This window comes from Sorex fumeus, unplaced genomic scaffold (assembly GCF_029834395.1).
Source record: "Sorex fumeus unplaced genomic scaffold, SorFum_2.1 ptg000122l, whole genome shotgun sequence".
NCBI classification, from domain to species: Eukaryota; Metazoa; Chordata; class Mammalia; order Eulipotyphla; family Soricidae; genus Sorex; species Sorex fumeus.
The window spans coordinates 2,880,276-2,901,493 of record NW_026606179.1 but is presented as its reverse complement, the minus strand read 5'-3'; the positions used below and the strand labels follow the sequence as shown (position 1 = coordinate 2,901,493).

Below are 21,218 nucleotides of genomic sequence, written 5' to 3'. Positions count from 1 at the left end.
TTTAATATTTATATAGTGACATACAGAAGTTCAGTTCAATCTTTTGCACCTATGTATTAATTAGACTCCTACCTCATTTAATGTTCACTATATGAAAATTAAAATACATGTAAATATATAGTTGCCCCACCTCCACTTGTTAAGCTACTAATTTTCTTTTTTCAACAGAAGGTCTTAGTATCCTTGCCAAAAAACAAAAGAACATAAACAGTTTTATTTCTGAATGCTTAATTCTATTCCATTAGTTGGAACTGGAGAGACAGTACAGGGGGTAAAAATTAGAATCTCAGTCATCCCCACATAGGGAAAGCGCCCCACTCGAGTACTATCACTCTAGTTCCGAAATCATTCAAATTCTTCCTGCAGCACCACTGAGAGCATGTTGGGAACATGGGCAGGACAAGGCGTCTTACACCCCCTAGGAAACTCCCACACCCCTGAAAAGCTGCTCCAGAGAAAAAAATAGATACACAAAGTGAATTCCACCTTCATTTTATTTCAGTTATAAAACAATTGCCAAAATACAGTTAAACACAAACACACACACACACACACACACGCACGCACGCACGCACACACGCATGCACACACGCACATACACAATTTTTAGATCTTCTTTTGTTGCAGAAAATAAATAATGGTCACATATTCCATATGCTTGCCTACAAAAGCATTTCTAAAAATGTTGCTGAATGTAGTCAGCAGTATAATCTTTTTGTCAGTTCTATCACAGATGTCCTAAAGTAGATGATTTTATCTTACTAACTTTTTTAAAGCACTGTAGTCCAGCAATTTTGGGAAAAGGTTTGTGAGCTGAAAAAGCTTATTTCATTGCTTAAATTGCCTGACTAAAAAACAAAAACAAAACAAAAATTCCAGTTAGTTCATTTTATTGAAGAGGAGAATATAGCTTTTCTTTTATAAAAATTACCCCAAAACTCACAAACCCAAACTGACATAAAAAGTTGGTCACACGTCCTAGGAATTACCCAGAAGAAAGGAAGAAAATGTGGGCAGCTGCAGGCTCCCGCCAGCACGATCCAGTGGCTCCAGGCTGGCCCTCCCTAGTGTGAGGACGGCAAAGCCGCTCAGTCATCTAAACCGATGTTCCTGAAAAGGTAAGACATGGACTCCCCATTGTGAATCCGACGGATGGCTTCGGAAAGGATCATGCTGATATCCACAGTTTTAATTTTGGGGCACTGGAGCTTCTGGATTTCGTGTGGGATTGTATTGGTAACCACCACCTGTAAGTTAAGAGAGTCAACATCAATGGAGTCAGAAAACCATCCTGGCTTACTGGCCAAGCAAGTGAAAACACAGATAGATAAATGGGACTATCTTAAACTAAGAAGCTTCTGCACCTCAAAAGAAACAGTGACCAAAATACAAAGACAGTCTACAGAATGGTAAAGGATATTTGCTGAATACACATCCGACAAGGGGTTGATATCAAGGATATACAAAGTACTGGCTGAACTCCACAAGAAGAAAACATCCACCCCCCTCCCCAAAAAAAGGGGGGGTGACGAAATGAACAGAAACTTTCTCAAAGAAGAAATCCGAATGGCTAAAAGGCGCATGAGAAAATGCTCTACATCATTAATCATCAGGGAGATGCAGATCAAAACAACAATGAGAAATCATTTCACACCACAGTGACTGGCCCACATCCAAAAGAACAAAAGCAATTGGTGCTGGCACGGATGTGGTGAGAAAGGGACCCTCCTTCACTGCTGGTGGGAATGCCGACTGGTTCAGCCCTTCTGGAAAACAGTATGGACAATTCTCAAAAAATTAGAAATTGAGCTCCCATTTGACCCAGCAATACCACTCCTGGGAATATATCCCAGAGAGGCAAAAATGTATAGTCGAAGTGACATCTGCACTTGTTTGTTCATTGCAGCACTCTTTACAATAGCCAGAATCTGGAAAAAACCTGAGTGCCCGAGAGCAGATGACTGGTTAAAGAAACTTTGGTACATCTACACGATGGAGTACTATGTAGCTGTTAGAAAAGATGAAGTCATGAAAATTACATACAAGTGGTATTACATGGAAAGTATCATGTTAAGTGAAATGAGTCAGAAAGACAGGGATAGACACAGAAAAACTGCATTCATCTGGGGAACATAAAGTAACAAAATAGGAGACCAACATCCAAGAGTGGATGAGATTAGTACCAGGAGTTTTGCTACATGGCTTGGAGGCCAGCCACAAACTCTAGGGGAAAAGGGAGCTCAGATAGAGAAAGGAACACCAAATAAAGGGTCTTGGGAGGATCCTCCCAGGATGGGAGAAGCATGCTGAAAGTAGACTATAGACCAAACATGATTGCCACTCAATGACTCTTTTGCAAACCACAACACCCAAAAGGAGAGAGAGAACAAAAGGGAATACCCTGCCACAGAGGCAGGGTGGGATGGGGGGATGGGGGGGTGGAAGGGATACTGGGATCCGTGGTGGTGGTAAATGGGCACTGGTGGAGGGATGGGTGTTTAATCATTGTACAGTTGGAACCCAAGCACAAAAATCTGTAAATCTACAACTGTAAAAAAAAAAAAAAGTTAATTCTTCCAAAAAAGAAAACCATCCTGGCTTGATGAGACAATCTGCTTCACCAACACTCATCATCATGGAAAAGTGGAAATGGCTGGACACCAGACCTGCGTGTATGAGACCCCAGGGCTCAACCTCCAGCAAAAAAGGGAAGGAAGGCGAAAGGGGATGGGGGGGGGGGGGTGGAGGAGGGGGAAATGAAAATGCCCTCCCTTCACCCCCACTTATGATAGGAGGTTCCAGTGTGAAACACATGTGCAGTGAAATACTGAGCAATGGAGAGACGAAGTCCTCACACACACTCTGCAGTGACTCCGAAAACCCTGAGCAAGTTGCCAGACGAGCTGCCCACACCGGCTGGGTGATCACAGTTGGGCGATCACATGGTCAGGAGACGCCCAGATTGTCGGTCTTGGCGAGAGTGGAGGAAAGAGAAAAGGGGGTGTGGGGCTAATTCTGTGGCTGTGGTTACTTCTGGGGAGCTGATGAAAATGTTCTAAAGGGGACTGTGGTGGTGACAGTGGGATTCTGTGAATATGCTAATAACCACAGAATTATATACAGTAAATCAGTGTGAAGCACACGGTCCACAGACCTGTTTTTTCATTTTTTTTTTTTCTTTTTTATTAGTGAAATGACATGAGGTACAGTTGTAGATTTACAAATTTTTGTGCTTGGATCTCGGTCATACCCCGATCAAATACCCATCCCTCCACCAGTGCCCATTTTCCACCACCAGGATAATATCCCTCCCCCCCCATCCTCCCATCCCCCCATCCCCCCCTGCCACTGTGGCAGGGCATTCCCCCCTGTTCTCTCTCTCCTCCTGGGCGCTGTGATCAGCCAAAGAGGCATTGAGTGGCGAACATGTTCAGCCCAGTCTACTTTCAACCTGCATCTCCCCTCCTGGGAGGATCCTCCAAACACCCTCCACTTGGTGTTCCCCTTTCTATCTGAATTGTCCTTTCCCCTAGAATACCCAGCTGGCCTCTAAGTTATGGAGTAATTCTCCTGGTGTTGCTCTCAGCTATTCTTGGGTATTAATCTCATATTTTATTATTTTATATCCCCCAGATGAATGCTATCTTTCTATGTCTATCCCTCTCTTTCTGACTCATTTTGTTTTTTCATTTTTTATTTTCTGGATTCTGAGTCATACTCCGTCATGCTCACGGTGACCGTGTAGTGCTGGGGAGAGAGAACCCAGAAGCCCATGGGCAAAGCTCAGACTGTGAGGCCATAACTACAGTCCACTACAATGTTCGTTTGCTTGTTTTTTTTTGGGGGGGGGGGCGGTCGGGGGGTTGTTGGATTTGGCTCATACCTGGAGTTGCTCAGGGCTCACTCTTGGTGGGAATTTGGGGAACCACATGGGATGCCGGGGACTGAACCTGGGTCAGCCACATTTAAGGCAAGTGCTACCTGTACTATCTCGCTCTAGCCCAGAGTCCAGTATTATTTTTAAATATTAAGATTTAATAAAAATCAAGAAAGAGGCAACTAGTTCTTCTTCTCTGGGGGTCTCCCAAGGGTGCTCAGGAGGCTCGGGGTGTTCCTGATGATGGGTCTGAAGAGGTACTGCTGCTTGGCAAAAGAGGAAAAAATACTCCGCCTCTTAAATAAAAATAGGGCACAGTAATAACTCCGTATACTATATTATAAACTCCCAACTTCCAAAATAACCCTTAAGACAGCCTCCCTCCCTCTCCCTCCTGCCCCTCCTACCCCCATCTTCTCTCTCTCTCCACCCTCTCTCCCCCCTTGTCGCTCCCTCCCTCACAGCTTCCACCCCCACCCAAGGTACATAATGATTTCCAGAACCAACGCCTAGGATGTCTAAGCCTAGCCTAATGTAATCACTATGACTAGTTATTTTATATTTGATCTTCCCAGTAACAAATCCAAAACAAACACATGGAGGTTAGAGGCACGGGATAGGGGTAGGGGCTCGCCCTGCACTGCTCTATCCTTGCAATGGTTCTCTGAGAGCCCATGAGAGTAACCCAGAGCACAGCCAGAAGCTTCAAGCACCACCAGGTGTGGCCCAAACACTTGGAGGGACGAAGTCTCACGACCCGTGAGAGAGAGAACAGTTCTCAAAGGAAACCCTGCTGACAGGAACCATGGCGTAACGGTGGACACTAGCTGCCCGCTGAGAGCACCGGGGGGCCTTGTGGGCGCCCTACTCTCTCTCTCTGACTTTTCTCTTTGGGGAAAAAGTTCTCCACTAATCCTTATTCTGTATTTTATTCTTTACTGAAAAAAAAAAAAAGTAACAGACTTATAATTCCATATGGCTCCTGAAACAAAAGCCGTTTCCAATCCTCATCACTGCCCCTGGGCTGCAAGACAAGGGCAGTGGGGGAACAGCCCTTTCTCCATCTCTCCCTCCTTTTACTTTCTGTGGTCTCAAGTCCACCACTAACTTTACACCGTTTATACAGGGCTGGGGAGACTCAACAGGCTGGAGAATATGCGTTGCAGGGAGACCTGAGTTCAATCCCTAGCACAGTCAGGAGTGAACCCTGAACACCCAGTGGGAGTAGCCCTGGAGCACTGCTAGGGGGTGGCCCCAAAACAAAAGAAGCAAAAAAAACCCACCTTTCTGCTTTTTGCTACTTATGGCTTTCTAATCTACTATACAATCCTATTCTGAAGCTGCTGAGTGGACGCAGTCTGCGTGCAGCTCAGTGCTGGCCCCTCTTTGTCACAGTCACACCAACATGGAGGCGTGGTGCGGACAAGCGCCCACTCTAGACTCGGCTCTGCTTCCTCGGGCTGCTCCTGCTCTTGGCTCTGAAACGCCTTTGCCATCCTTTGTGGTTGGCAGGGCTGGCCTGAGTTGCGCCAGGCAAGTGTGGCCTTCTGTTTCTGCTGTGGCTTCCTGAGCCCAGAGAGCTTCCACTGAGGAGCAACAAAGGGGGACTAAGGAAAAGAATTTCCACCAATTATGACCCAATACCCAGGGCAATGTAGGGACTGATGCTTCCTAGGAGAGAATAAATCATGTATATAACCTGTCCCCAGCAGTCTAGCTGGCCTCTGGAACGAGGAGCGGGAGCCGGGGGCAGAGGAGAGTGGAACTGCATGGCCTCCCTGGAGCAGTGGGAGCTGCAGGTAGCAGGTGACACACTGGTGCCACCCTCGCTCCATCCCACAGGCACATGTACCGGGGAGAGGGCTGAACTCTGGCTTCAGGCAAACCCGGGCTTGACCGCAAGTGCTGCCTCATGATTTCCAGCACCCGTATGTCCTCTGGGCACATCAGGAGTGATCCCTGAGCACAGAGCCAGGAGTAAGCCCTGAGCATCACCAAGTGTGGCCCCAAAACAAAACAAAATGAAACACTGGGTCAGAGCAACAGTACCATAGGGAGGGCACTTGCCTTGCATGTCGCCAACTCAGCATCCTATATGGTCCCCTGAGCAATGTCAGGAGTAAGACCTGAGTAGAGAGCCAGGAATAACTCTGAGCATCACTGGGTGTGGCCCCCCAAAAGCAAATCAAACAAAAACAAAAACTCTGGGTGAGTATCTGACTCAAGAAGTCTCTTAACCTTACAGCGCATAATCTCAGCTCTCCGAAAGGGGTGCTGACCCCCAGGCTGTGGGCGGGTACAGAACTGACAGTGCTGCGTGGACCACCCCGATGAGTAAGGGCGCTCCACAAGTAAGAGGGCACTGACAGAGCCCGCAGGGTGCAGTGGGTGGGACACAGACCGCGCCCATGCTGGAACTCACTCCCTTCAGACATGCCATCCCTCCCCACTCTTGGTACCTCGTCGATGGCGGATTCCTCGATCAGTCGAGGAGCGTCTGAAGACAACAAGCCATGGGTGGCCATCACGAAGATCTTGTAAGCCCCTCTTTCCTTCAGCGTCTCTGCAGCAGCAAGAAAGCTGTCAACATCGTCGATGATGTCATCCTGTCAAATTACAGAAAGTTTTTGAGTGCCTCCCAGGGAAGTCCAGGTTGGTGCTTCCCAGTGTGGGCAAAGTGCCTCCCTCCCCCACCTCACAGGACCTGGGACAATCTGGGGGCAGCAGTAGCCTTGGGTACTTTGTGTGTGTGTGTTGGTGGTAGTGTGTGTGTGTGTGCTTTCTTTTGTTCACTTAAAGAAGGCAGATTTCCAGGGAGAACCGAGTGACTTATTTTTTCTGAAGGAATGGGGGTGGGGGAGAGGTTGGTAGGTGAAATCAGTTTGGACACCTATGGCTGAGATAGCCAGGAAGAAGGTGGGTCAGACCGATTTTACCATGTCAGACTGACAGGGCCTCTAGTACCAAACAGTGGCACGTTACCTGGATTGTTACCATGCCCACCATGCAGTCCCCATGCCAACAGTCCGGTGCTCACTGCCAACCCTCTGTTCGAAAGTGGCCTTCACTGCACACAGGCTTGGACATGCCTGAGCAAGTGTCTGGTGTTAGAGCTGACAGGGACTCTCACTCTGGGCGCATCTTTCCTCTCCTCATGCTCCTTTTCCTCATTCTTCAATCTTCCTCCACTGGGTATTTAGGAAATAGTTTTATACCAATTTTTTTTGTTGTTTGTTTGTTTGTTTTGTATTTTGGGTCATACCCAGCAATGCTCGGGGGACCATATGGGATGCCGGGAATTGAACCCGGGTCGGCCGCATGCCAAGGCAAACGCCCTACTCACTGTGCTATTGCTCCAGCCCCCTACATATGCATTTTTAATGTAAAATGTGTCTACTGGCTTCTGGGCCATACCTGCCAGAGCTCAGGGGCTGTCCGTGCCAGTGGTGCAGAGGGGAGCATGCGTACCAGGAGTTCAGTCCTTGGAGTGCTCTCCCTGGCTTAGTATTATTATTATTTTTTTTAATAAAACACTCTTGTTGTTAACTAATGATTTTAAAGGTGGTCACATGTCTCACATGTATGGGGTCATAGGTTCAATCACCACAAAATAATAAGGATGACTTATCCAATTATTCTAAAAGAAACTACAGCTGTGGCCCGCCGGTGACATTAGAGGATTCCAGGCACTGAGGGAAATATGGGCCCATTCATGCAGAGCCTCAGTAAGCTGGACCTGCTGCTCTGGGGACACGTGGGTCCCCAAGAACACTGAAATGCACCTCCACAAACAACACTGTAGCTCAATGCACCTAGAAAGACTCCCATGTGCCAGAATGTACCGGTTTCATTTGGAAATACAAGAACTGTGTTCATGCCCCACACACAGCAGAGTGTGCCGCTCAGGAACCTCAGCAAGGGCCATGCAAGCATCCCCATATATACCAGAACTCCATGATGAGAAGACAGAAATAGGAGAACACACACAGACTCAGAGTGGGCTGCCAGCTGAGAAAACAAAAGAGACTTTCAGGCTGCTGGCAACCTTGGCAGGAAGGAAGAGAAAAGCCTAGGAGCAGCTTTTTTTTTGTTCACCTGGCGATGCACAGGGGTTTGCTCCTGACTCTGCACTCAGAAATTACTCCTGGCAGTGCATGAGGGACCGTATGGAATACCAGGGATTGAACCCAGGTTGGCTGTGTGCAAGGGAAACACCCTCCCCGCTGTGCTATCGCTCCAGCCCCCCAGGGGCAGCTTCAAGAGCACCATGAGCCCGCTCTACAGTCCAGCCCACTCTGCTTTTCTCGGCTCCAGCCTGCTCTTCAAGCTTGTGCTTTCCCTTGAAAATCTGTCTGTCTTGCTTGTCTATATGTTTCTTTTGCTTTTTTTCTTTACTCTGGAGAAGGCTGTGTTCTCTTGAGCACACACTTTTCCCTTTCTCTCCCTTCATATCTTTCTAATAAGTTTCAATAAAAACCACCTTGCTTCACTAAAAACGAAACAACAAAAACCCAACTCTCCCTCCGCGCCCCCCACCAAAAAAAAAAACACAACCAAATGTCAAACAGGTATCACACTGGTTTCCTCAAGCTGAGTGATGGGTTCCTAGGCATTCGTTTTGTCTGTAAATTATCCGAGCATGAAACATATTCCTTTTGCACACTGGTTTTGTGAGATGTGAGAGGACTGTGTTTTGAATAGTAGTGATGTTTTGATCATAAATCAGTAATAATGTTTTGATCATAAATCAATTCCCCATGTTATGGCTTGCACTGTAGTTCACTGCACAGTAGCAAACTACTAAATAGCAGTTTCTTAATAAACTTCTACACTAATAAACTACTAATGATCTTTTACAACTTTTGGACCAAAGCAAACATTTAGCAAAAGGCAACAAGTTAATGAGAGTTACTCGGCCTTTTCACTGTCGCCACACAAGTGATCAGAAGTGCATGTTAACTATGAGCGTAAGAGACGTCCACGTACCACAATGATGGCGATTCTGCCGCCCACGTCACCAACAACCGTGATTGGGGGTTTTTCCTTAGGAATCAGCACTGGTCAGAATAAACACACACATACACACATCTATGTTAGAAAGTAAACCAGTAGGTCCCGGGAGATAGTTTAAAAGGTTAGTATACATGCGTTTAGCATATGAGGTACCCAGGTTCTGCCCCCAGCACTGCATGGGTCCCTCAAACATCACTGACGGTGACCCCCAAGCATCAAGTTCGGAGTAACCCCCCAAAAAACAAAATGTAAACCAAAATTAAAAGAAGATAAATGTTTCGTGATAGAAAGACCCAGGAAGCTAAGGGGGCTGGGCAACTTGAGTGGCATGCCAAGGCTCCAGGCAAGTCTCGAGGCACACCCAGTGTGGTCCTGTGGCCCCCAGCACTGGCAGGATGTAGGGCACTGGGCCGATGTCACCAGGAGTGGCCCCAGGTCCCCGAGCACATCTTGGGAGATGTGCCCCACACAAATACTCTTGAAATCTATTCACCTTCTAGCTGGAAATTTATATTTTTTTGCCCATTCCCCTCTTCCATTTTGCTCTGCTTCTATGAGTTTGGTGCATCTAGATTTCACATGTAAGCGAATACAGAATTTGTCTTTCTGACTTATCTCACTTTAGCTTAGTGCCATTGACGTAATCCACATGACAAAGAATAAGGACTTCCTTTTACGACTGAATATTCTGTGATGTGTATTGAAATACATGTATGAAAACATTTGTGCACATACACCTAAAACATAGACATTTTCTGGGCATGTGCACTACACCTGAGCGATCTCCAAGCCTGAGCACTATGTTTATTTATACATAGACATATACATAATGATATGTATGCATGTGTACATTAGTCACACAAATATACATATTCCTCATACGTATTTATATGAGAAGACGTATATATTTGGTTTGCTTCTATCCATCTCAGGGAGCACCTGGACTGCCGCTGGCTCAGTGCCTGGAGGCTGATCTGGCAGTCAGAGCAAGGGCTCCCACCTGGCCTCCTCACACAAAGCACAAGCTCGAGCCCACTGATACCTCTTTCTGGGCTAGTGCATAATTTTTTCATTGGAAAGATGTTATTAGACAAGAGATAAGTTTTAAAAACAAAAGCAAGTTCACACAGACAAACGCTACCAACTCTATCCCAGCTAGACGCCCTGATGGTCCTTGCGGGAAGACAGGCCAACACTGCTGTATTTGGATTGATCCTGTTTTTCAGGCTTTCAGTGAAATCTCACTTCAAAGGGTTGTTGGTTAGTGGAACTGACACCATGTAACTTATCCAACCCAACCTTTGGTAAGCCATGTACCTTAGGAATGCAGTATTTTGCATTTCAAATCACTCTAGGTACTGAACTGTTCACCTCACAAAGGAAGACATTTAAGCTCTAAGAGAACATTATATGTATAATTGGCTACATTTCCAACGTTTAGAGTCATCATTAAATTTTAGTTTTCTGGGGGAAAAAAAATCACTCCAAGTGCTATGGAGTGATTCAAAAGGGGTGGGTGCAGCCTTGCAGGTGGAGGCGCACATCCAACCCCAGCACTGCAAGTTCTTCTGAGGACCCTTAGGCTGAGCACTGACCCTCCAGGCTCGCACTGCTGGGCTGAGTATCACTGGGATTGGTTCCTAGATGCTCTAAGTGCTGCCTGGAAGGCCTCAAAGTTTAAAAAACTAAATAACTATGATGAATAATTAACTGTGCACAGGAAGAGGTTTCTTGCACATGTGAAACTATACACTAGGACAGAAAGCTGAATGAACGAATAACATTCCCCTGAAATGCCAGAACTGAATCTAACTAGTTGGAGCTTCAGAAGTGCACCTGGGCAAAGAGGTCAAGGGAATTAACACCTTTTCTATAGACTTAAGAAATAAAGAGAAGAGGAATGTGACAAAGAGGGGCCAGCCCACTCACTGGGGATCTCCAGGCTGGGGTGGATGGCAGCCACACTCCTGACCATGGGCGGGGAATGCCGTCCATCCACCAGGTCCGACTCAGCGTCCTGGGCTTCTCCGTGGATCACTGCGATGCCCAGCCGCAGGCGCTCAGCGAAAGACTGTGCCCTGGAAGACAGCATGAGATCCAGTTAAAGCATTGTGGGCTTCGTGCTGACAGCTACGGGAGAAACAGAACAAGAACAAAAATGAAATACCCATTCATTAATTAACGAATGATTAAACCATCCGAGAACCCTAGAATGCAGGAGGGAATGTGAATACCCTTCATGACTAACGTGTCTCTGCGGTGATGGGCCTGCAGCCGGTACTCGGGTGGGTCTGAGTAATTCAGGGACCTCCGATAAGCCTGGTTCCTTACTGGAAACTGCTCACTGTACCAGGTTATCACAGAATAGTGAGAACTGAATAATGAATGAGAACACAACTGTGCGCCCAGGTATATGAAATATCCTTCGAGGGAGCCGGGGCAGAGTGTCTGCGTTGCAGAATGAGGCAGTGAGTTTTGAAGCCTGGCACGACAACAAAGTATGTGATTCAGTGTACCACAACCCAGAGTGCACGAGCACCAAAAACACATACGGGCAACCCCTAATGGAACAACAACCAATGGCAGGGCAGGGAGAGAAACATCCCTGACATAAATACCCACTGCGATATTATATGTAAACTTTTATCAGCTCCCTGAGTATATCTGAGATACAATAAAGCAGACAAATGGATGGGTAGATAGTATTTTCTGTAGGGTGGACAGAATGCAAGGAATGGACTTTACTCCCAAGTCCCATCCTGGGCCCCTAAACTGTATTCATTTAAGCTGTGTAGTTTCATAAGCTCTAGCATATATTTATATTCATATAAACACCAGCATAGTCATAACAATGAAACTATTTAAGACTGTCAAATGTTTCGTTGCATCTCTAACTTCTTCCTCCAGCACCAGGCACCCAATGACCTGCTCTCACCATAGTTTTAACTTTCTCTCTAGCCCCTTATTTGGCTCTCTGACAAAACTGGCTGGGGAGGAAGCTCCGAGGGCCGCAGCACGCGCTTGGCACACACCGTGCCCTGAATTCAACCCCCAGAACTGTCTGGTCGAGCCCTGTGACCTCCCAGCAGTGCTGGGGAGACCCCACGTGGGAGACTCCGTATATTTTTCCTTCAATGGCCAAACTGTCTGCCCAAAAGAATTAGCACTGTTGCTTAGAGCAGAGCTTCTTAAACTTTTTCCTCTCGCAACCCCTTCACCAGAGAAATGAAACACAGGCAAGAACTTTCAGAAAACACCTCAGACTCATTATACATTTGATTATGAATTTCGGTCAATATATGTTCAGAAACCTGTGTTACTAAACTTGCTCTGATACCCACATTCATTCACACACAACCCTATGGGTGATGACCCAGTTTGCTTTGTCGGTACGTGGTCCTGAGTTTGACTCCTCAGAGACAGAAGATCTCCACTTTTTACCCCTCAGTTATCATGAGCAAACAATTTCAGACAGCTCATTAAAGCCACGCTATAGTCTCGGGTGACCCATTTTATTAAAGCAATTATTCGTCAAACACCTTCCCACTGAGAAAGGCCTTAAGGAGCCCAGGGCACGGCATCCCTCCCAGTCTCGGACGCTCACTCAGCAGGGGTCAGCAGGGGAGACGCTCCTCTGTGGACCACGTGTCTCCAAGAGAGCTGCACTCCAGTGGGAAGCCATGGTTTTGACTACTAGTTTAACAATCTTCCTGCTGCCCCAGGCTGTCTTAGAAAACAAATGTTTTCTAAGGTTAGTTATCAAGGAAGAACCTGGAGGAGGAAGCTTAAAACAGCAGCCAGACAACCTTAAGGGGCAGGTCACTCGTGTGAGGCGAGCAGCCAGAGTGGCCTGGGCCCTTTGAGCCCATAGCAGCAAGCCCCGCAGAAAGCACTGTGCCCACCCCCAAAGTGCAGCTAGTCAGCAAAGGAGGCGCTGCTCTGGAGGGCGTGTGCTCCTCTCAGGCGGCCCACACACCATCCTCCAACCGAGCACAGCCTGGAGGTTGCTAGTCACGCCTCGGGCCCTCCCAATGCCAGTGCACAGGGGCCTCCGTTTCCTCAACTTTGGGGCGTGGGATGGTTTGGGGCTACCCCAGCTCAGGGCACCCTACCAGCAGTGCTACATAATGAAAGACGAAATCGTGTCTCTGCTATAAAACATCAACGGAATCGGAAGGTGTCATGCTAAGTAATGTAAGTCAGAAATAGAAAGGCAAAGAACAAAGGTAATGAGGCAGGCGATCTCACTGATAGTGGTCATATGTAAGAAACAAAGCAAGGGAACAGACAACCGCCGACAAAAACAAACTCTCAAACCACAGAACTCAGGAGTCCAAGGAGGGGTAGGAGGTGGCCTGGGAAGAGCCGGGCATCATGGTGGAGGTCACTAGCATGGACACAGAGGCCAGGGGAGGGCCAGGTGTGGAGCCCTGAAACATGGATCGACAATTTTTTTTTTTTTTTTTGCTTCACACCCAGCGATGCACAGGGGTTATTCCTGGCTCTGTACTCAGGAATTACTCCTGGTGATGCTCGGGAGATCATATGGGATGCTGGGAATCGAACCCGGGTTGGCCGCATGCAAGGCAAACACCCTACCTGCTGTGCTATCACTCCAGCCCCGGACCTACACTCTTATCAGCCAAAGTCACCTCAGTCAAAAAAGAAAAAAAAAAAAAAAAGCTAAGTGACACATTACCAAGACAGAAAGTATCATCTCAGGTCTAACTCTGACAGAAAACAGGGTATCGGAATAAAAGAAAACCAGCACTACAGAGGCATGAGAGACACAGAGGGTCACCATATCAAGGTTACAGCATGACAAGCAATGCTAGAGTTCTCCTGATGCCTTTGACGGAAGACGGAACTCCTAAGTCATTCTGTGTTACTCTGTTCTGAAGATGAGGCCCTGATCATCAGCACCCATCTCCGTCCTCAGAGATTTCATCAATGCTGTGTGACCAAGGTGGACTTAGGAATTACAAAAGCTGCAGGGAGTGGAGTTCATGTCCAAATTCAATCAGCTTAATCAATGGCTGAACAATCAGCAGTACTCCTACATTATTTAAAAAAAAAAAAGCTGCAGGGAATAAAAGATGGTGGATCCTTGCAGCAGTCTACCTGAGCACCCAGCAGGCAGCAAGCATGGACACAGGATGTCTGCAGGCTCTGGAGGAGCAAGGCCACGGTCTCCACGTGGCTGGGATTCAGACACATCAAATGAAGACCAAATGGAAGGACAAGCCAAATTCAATCACATTTGGCCAACACCCAAGTTCTATAATCACAGCTGTGGATAATATCCCCCAAAATAATCATCCCAAGAAATAATTAGTGGTGCCACCACTGTCCAATAAACAGCACCCAGTTGAATCATCTTGGAGAAGCTGCACGTCCCTGGGTCTGTCTCTTCATCTGCGAGATAATAAATGCTGACTTCCTGGGCTGAGGACATCCAGTGTGATCGTGTTGATGTCTTACTCAGTTCCGGCTACTGGGACAGAAAACCACAGACTGGGGGAGGGACGGGTGCCACCAGGTAGCTCAGCAGTAGAGCACTTGCCTTGGCTGGGTGAGGCTCTGGGACTGAGTCCCAGCACCACAGGAATGGTGGCAGAAGGCCACAGACAGGGTGGTTTAAGCAACAGAAATTCGTTTCTCGCAATTCTGTAGCCTTTCAAGATGAGGGGACAGGCAGATCTGGCACCCGGAGAGGACCCTTCTTGGCCTGCAGATGGGCCGGGGGGGGGGAGGGGGGAGGCTGGGGGAGAGGAAGAGCAGACAGCAGCAAGCCTTCCCAGCCCTTCCCAGATGGCCACTCTGCTCCTTCCTGACCTGCTGACCTTGCAGTGCAACTGCACTGCAGCACTAGCATGTAGGGTTTCAGCACAGGAACTTGGAGGGGACACAGATACTGTCCACAAAAGCAGGTAAGACTCTGGCCACTGTCCTGACCCCTGGAGGCATCTTGCTCAGCGGGCTCTGGCCCATGTTATTAGCCCTTGAGTTCTTAGTGAATCATTGTCGCACTAGCAAATGTCCAAGAGACAAGGCAAAGGTCACCGTAATGATTACAAACAACTCTGTCACACAACCATACACCTCATCAGCAAACTATGCTGAAAATGAGGTAAAGATTTCACAAGTTACAAGAAGCCCACCCATAAGGGAAAGCTTTAAAAGAAGAGAAAGTTTTCCCTGGTATTTAGAAAAGATATATAAAATGCAAGTCTACCACTTCCACTAAGAGTATTTCCCCTAGTAAACACATACCCACAATTAAGTAAACACCCTTATTAATGTGTCTGAAACAAGCAGAAAACTCAAAGCAGAGAAAAGGAAGCTGAGAGGGAGACTGGAACTGGAGCACAAGCATGGGAGGGCATTCTTGGGGCTTCCTTTTGACCCAGAGCCCTGCACTTCCTCACAGAGAGCAACCCGAAAATGCCAACAGGCACAGAGGAATGAGAACCCAAAGCAGCCCTGCTCTCTCACAGTCATTAAAATTTCAGACAAATGCTTTTCTCCCGCCAAAAACTCGGGAGAGACTGGAGCAACTCTCCCCACCGAGGCTACACTGCAGCATCGCCAACCTTTGACTGGTGGGTTCATAGAGGAAAGAGAGAGCTGGAGTTCCATCCCTCCTCCTTAGCAGTGAGCATACACCTCCCGTGCCAGTGGAAAGTGAAGCCTGGACTTCTACAACTCAGCAGTGAGGAGGCCCCCACCCCACCCCACCACTGAAGGGGTGTCAGGAGACCTGGAGACCAGGACTCTCACCAACACCCCACAGGAACACCCTCCCTAGTGTCAGTGGAGGTGCTGGGACCACGATCAGGTCCCTGAGCACACAAGGTGTCTGTGACCCCTGAGCTCTCTTCTAGGCCCTTGCAGATACTCTATTTTTTGTTTGAGGGCCACTCCCAGCAGTGATCTGTGCTTAGTCCTGGCTATGTACTCAGGGACCACTCCTTGCAGGGCTTGGGGTTCCACTTGGGATGCCAGAGATTGAACCTGGGTTAGCCACATACAAGGCAAATTTCTTACTCACTGTACTAGCTCTCTGACCCTGTGATTTTGAAATGCCAGATTTAAAGCTCAACAAGTGATCACCGCTTTGACAGTGAGGGAAGCGCTGCAAGGAATTCCTAGGATTTGGATGTTTTGGATCAAGAACCATGACTGGTGAGGCCCAGCGACTTCGAGAGCTCAGTAGCAAAAGCACCTGACTTACAGGTCTGAGGTCAGTTTGGCAGCAAGTTCAATCCCCGTCAGCATCCCTCATGTTTGCAGGGGAGCCCAGCAGCTCTGCTGTCTGATTACCAGACCCCACCACAACAAAGTGTGACATCTCGTGCATTGTAACCAAGACAGGAAAAGCACCGCCACTGAACACTGGGCCACCCTGGGATGACGGAGAGGATGAAAGTTCCACAACCAACCATGCGAGCACCCACAGCCAGGTCTGTACAACTACTAAAACAGAAGGGGAGTGAGCTTCAAAAGAAAAGAAAGATGACTGGCAATCAAGACTGGGATTTGGGGAAAAAGCAGAAAACAAGCTATGGCTTGCTAAAGGAGTTGGCGGAATGCCTTGAAACAACCGTGGCACAGAATAGAAAGAATGAAAATCAGTGGGGAGAATCCAGAACAGCTAAGATCCTATCAGGGATATAATCCCTGGATGCAGACAAAAGAGTGAGCCCACCTACCTCTTGGCTGAGGCTGGAGATTTGGCCACGATCACTGCATTCCTGTAATCCGGGATCTGTGACAGATGAGAGGTGGGGATTACTGCCATGTCTCCGCAGGGCTATGAACAGTGATACCCAGTGAACCATGAAAAGGAACATTCCAACAAACTAAAAAATATCATCTAGCACTTGAAACTTTTCCAGAAAAGGGAAAAATTACTCCTTCAGAAAATGCCTACCAAGGAAAACTCATCAAATTATCATACTCACAAATCTTTCTTCCCTATGGTAAACCCCCAATGTTGTTTGGCTTTATTATGATTATTATTTTGGGGGGGTGGGGATGGGGGGTTTTGGGGGAAGGTAGCCACCCTGGGGAATGCTGAGGGGCCACCAGGGCCACACCCAGCAAACTGTCTGATCTACACTTAAGCCAGCTCCCTGACCCAAGCCTCACAAACTTCTTCCAAGAAAAAAAAAAGTTCTATTTAAAGATGAGCTCATACCTAAGTACTTGCAAACACTAATAACGCTGAAGTGTGGAATAAAGACATTTCTAAGAGTCAACAGGAAGTCCTCTCACGAACACCAGATATATGTCAAGGATGATATCCACCCAACCTGGGATATCTATCCAAGCTAATCGTCAGATTCCAAATTAGTGCAGTGCAAACAAATGACTCAGTACTTCAGTCACAGCAGACTGAAGAAAGCAAAGAGCTAAAAAAAAAAAAACGGGGGCGGGGGGCAAACACCCCAGTGCTGTTTCATAAGAACACCAAGGGTCTTTAAGAAAACACCTGGTCAAGGTCTGGAGCTCAATGGTCTGGAACACAAGCCTGGCACCCACAGGGCCCCCAGACTATCCCTAGTCCCACATCCCTCCCAAGTACAAAAACTGCCATAGTGGCCCCAAGCACTGCTAGAAGGATTCCTCTCCTCACAGAAAAAGGGGGGGGGGGGGGACGGGGACAAAAACGAAAGAAATGAGAAGAATAAAAGCCAGGGAGATAGCTCACTGGGCTCAAGCACATGCTCTACATTTGGAAGCCCTGAGCGCAATTCTTACAACTTGCAGTCACCAGGAAAAGTTTCCCAAAATGAAACAACAAATATATATAAAACAATAGTCTCCTAGGAGTGTTTTACCATTTTGAAGGCACGGCAGTTAGAATAGAGAAGGCACCACTATGACAATGACAGTTGGAAATGATAACTCTGGACAAGAACTTGTGGTAAAAGGAGGTGAAGTGATATGCATGACACCCTTTCAGTAACAGTATTGCAAAACACAGTGCCTAAAGGGGCAGGGGAAGAAAATATGAGAGAGACGAGAGAGAGAGAGAGAGAGAGAGAGAGAGAGAGAGAGAGGTGTCTGTCATAGTAGCAGTCTGTGGGAGTTGGGGGGCAGGAAACTGGGGACACTGGTGACAGGAAATGTGCACAGGTGAAGGGGTAGGAGTTGGAACTTTGTAGGACTAAAAATCAATCACTAACAACTTTGTAACAGTGTATCTCACAGTGATTCAATTAAAACAAAAGAAGTGGAGCTGCTAAATCATATGGAAACTCAATTTGAAGAGAAAGGGGTTTGGAACCATGCCTGGTAATGCTCGGGGCTACTCCTGGCTCTGTGCTCACCAACTGAACTTTGGCAGTACTCAGGGACCATATGTGATATCAGGGTTCTGAACCAAGTCATGGTACTGTAGCTACATGCAAGGCCAACGCCTTACCTCCTGGACTCTCTTTCCTGCCCAAATCATAATTTTTTCAGAAGTGCTATACTATCTTCCTTAGCAGCTGAACTGGACGACATTCCCAAATGAAGGTTGCTTCTTCCCATATCCTCACTAGCAATGGCTGTTACTCCTCTTTGTCAATGTATGCTAGTCTCACTGTGTGAGGTGATACCTAGATCTTTGGTCAAACATTCACTGTCACTGTCCTCCCATTGTTCATCAATTTGCTCGAGAGGGCCCAGTAACATTGTGAGACCTTGTTACTGTGTTTGGCATATTGAATACGTCATGGGTAGCTTGCCAGGCTTTGCTGTGCGGGCGAGATACTCTCGGTAGCTTGACGGGCTCTCCGAAAGGGGCGGAGGAATTGAACTTGGGTCAACCGGGTCGGTCACGTGCAAGGCAAACGCCCTTCTCGCTGTGTTATCACTAAATGTCCATATACCTGGGGGTTTGTTTCTGGGTTGTCAATTCTATTTCTTTAGTCTAAGCATCTTTATTCCAGTACCACATAGTCTTGATTACTGTAGTTTCATAGTATCATTTAAAGCTTGGGAAAGAAAAGCCTCCCATTCCCCCCACCCCCACCCAGGACTGCTTTGGCTATTCTGGGAATTTTATGACTCCATATACATTTTAATAGCGCTTGGCACACGTCCTTAAAAACTGTCATAGGAATTTTTTTTAAATATTTTTTGTTTCGTTTTGTGTCAGGCCCACACTGGCAATGCACAGGGCTTACTGCTGGCAGTACTGGGGGACCAAACCCTTTTATGTGAAGTAAAATAGAATTTATTTACAGAAATTTACTTAGAGAAGCTGGAGCAGCACAGTATAAAAGAGCCAAATAGTACAGCAGGAAAGACACTTGCCTTGCAGGCAGCCAACCCAATCCCTGGGACCCCATACGTTCCCTGAGCACTCCTAGTAGTGACCCCTGAGCACAGAGCCAGGAGTAAGTCATGAGAACAAATGTGGCCTGAAAACCAAAAAAGAAAAAAAAATTTTTTTACTAAGAGAGAGAGAGAGAGAGAAGGAGGGAGGAAGGGAGGGAAAGATTGAGAAGTAGGTAATTCTGGCAGGGCAGAGCATGAATTGCCTGAATTGCCATGGGTTTTTATGCATTGATTTTGCAGCCTACCACATTACTACATAGGCCTATTTTTCTAGGAATTTCAGGGTTGACTCTTCAGGGTTTTCTAAGTAAAATATTATGTGATAGGCAAGTCATTTTTGATCTAGATTCCCTTGGTATCTTACTCTTAACTAATTAACATAGCAAGGACTTAAGGACTTCCAATACTATGTTGAAATAGTGATAACAGACATCCTGTCATATGTTTGATCTTAGATGAGCGACTCAGTGTTTCACTGAGTATAACATTAGCTGTGGGTTTGTGGCAAATAGCTCTTACTATATTGAGTAAAGTTCCTACTATCTTCATTTTGTTGAGCACTTTTCATGAATGGGTGCCAAAAACTGTCTCTGAGTCTATTGATATGATCATATGATTCTCATCTTAATACACTGACTTGCCTGTTTTAAATCAACCTTGCATTATTGGGATAAATCCCACTTTAATCATGGTGTATGACCCTTTTAATGCATTGCTGGATTGAGTTCGTTACTATTTTATTGGGATATTTGCATCCATGTTCATCAGAGATATAGTTCTGTAATTTTTTTTTTAATGATGTCTCTGTTTGCTTTTGGCATCAGAGTAATATGGGCCTCACAGAAACTGTTAGAGAGGATTCTTGTTTTTTCAACTTTCTGGAAGAGCCTGAAAAGGACAGGAAGTAGATCCTCTTTGGAAGAACTCACTAGGAAACCAATCTGGACTTGGGCTTATGGTTTTAAGGAGACTTTTGATTACCTTAGGAGTTTTGATTTTCTTGTAGCTATTAGTCTCTACAGGTGTTCCACTTCTTCCTGACTCAGTCCTGGGAGGTTACAGGATTCTAAAAATGTATTTATATCTTCTGGGTTCTCCAATTCCGTGGCATAATATTTTTCGTAGTAATACTGGATGATCTTTTGTATTTCCGTGGTATCTAACATAACTTCTCCCCTTTCATCTGTCTCTGAACTGGCTGATCAGTGTTTTCTTTTAATCTCTGTGAGTCTGCTGGTGGTTTGTCATTTTTGTTCTCTCAAGAACAAGCTGTGGGTTTATATTGTGTCTTTAATTTCTATGTACTTGATTTCTACCCTGTTTAATCACTTCCCTCCTACTTTCTTTACAGTCCCTTTATTATTTCTAGTACATTAAAACATTTTTATTATGTTTATACTGTGTGACATTTACAGTCTTACCTCCCCATCAAGGTGCTCAAGATACTTCCTGTATCATATCCCATCTACCACCTACCTGGCTTGGAATTACCAGTTTGTATTCCAGTACAAAGAGTTTGTTATTAATTGATGTTATCTATTCCCTTGTTTTGTTTCCCTGTACACCACAGATTTTTCTAGTGACTTAAGATGTGTAGTTAGATTACTTCTTTGGGCCTTTGCTTGTTTCCTAGTATTGCCTGATTGCTATGAACTTCTCAGAATAGCTCTTGCTGTATCCACAATGTTCTTCATCTTGAAAATGTCTCATGTGCTTGAGAGAACAATGTTTACTTGACTTCTGGGAGGTAGAATGCTCCATACATGTCTATTAGGTCAGTTTCTTCCATTTTTTTTTCTTTAAACCCAATGTTTCCTTATTAATTTTAGGACTATTTGATCTTTCCAGTGAAGGGTGTTAAAATCTCCTACTACTATTAATTTGTTGTTGGTATATTTCCTTGGGTCTAGTAGCAGTTGCTTTACAAATCCTGTTCATTCTACGTTAGATGCATGTATGTTTATGAGTGTAAAGTCTTTCTGATGTATAGATCACT

General features: G+C 46.2%; 1 protein-coding gene across 3 annotated transcripts in view; it reads right to left on the bottom strand.

The window, feature by feature from the left end:
- Positions 1-612: 612 nt before the first annotated feature.
- PRPSAP2 (phosphoribosyl pyrophosphate synthetase associated protein 2) overlaps positions 613-21,218 on the bottom strand; it is a 57,093-nt gene continuing 36,487 nt past the window's right edge. For 2 of the 3 annotated variants that reach the window (XM_056135747.1, XM_056135748.1), the window contains 5 exons: positions 16,603-16,658; positions 10,820-10,968; positions 8,864-8,934; positions 6,337-6,483; positions 614-1,247 (listed from right to left, as the gene is read on the bottom strand). In XM_056135747.1, the coding sequence (XP_055991722.1) occupies positions 1,089-1,247; positions 6,337-6,483; positions 8,864-8,934; positions 10,820-10,968; positions 16,603-16,658 (582 nt within the window). In that variant the 3' untranslated portion in view covers positions 614-1,088. Of the gene's footprint in view, positions 1,248-6,336; positions 6,484-8,863; positions 8,935-10,819; positions 10,969-16,602; positions 16,659-21,218 lie in introns of all 3 variants that reach the window. The other variant, XM_056135749.1, reaches the window with a different exon arrangement.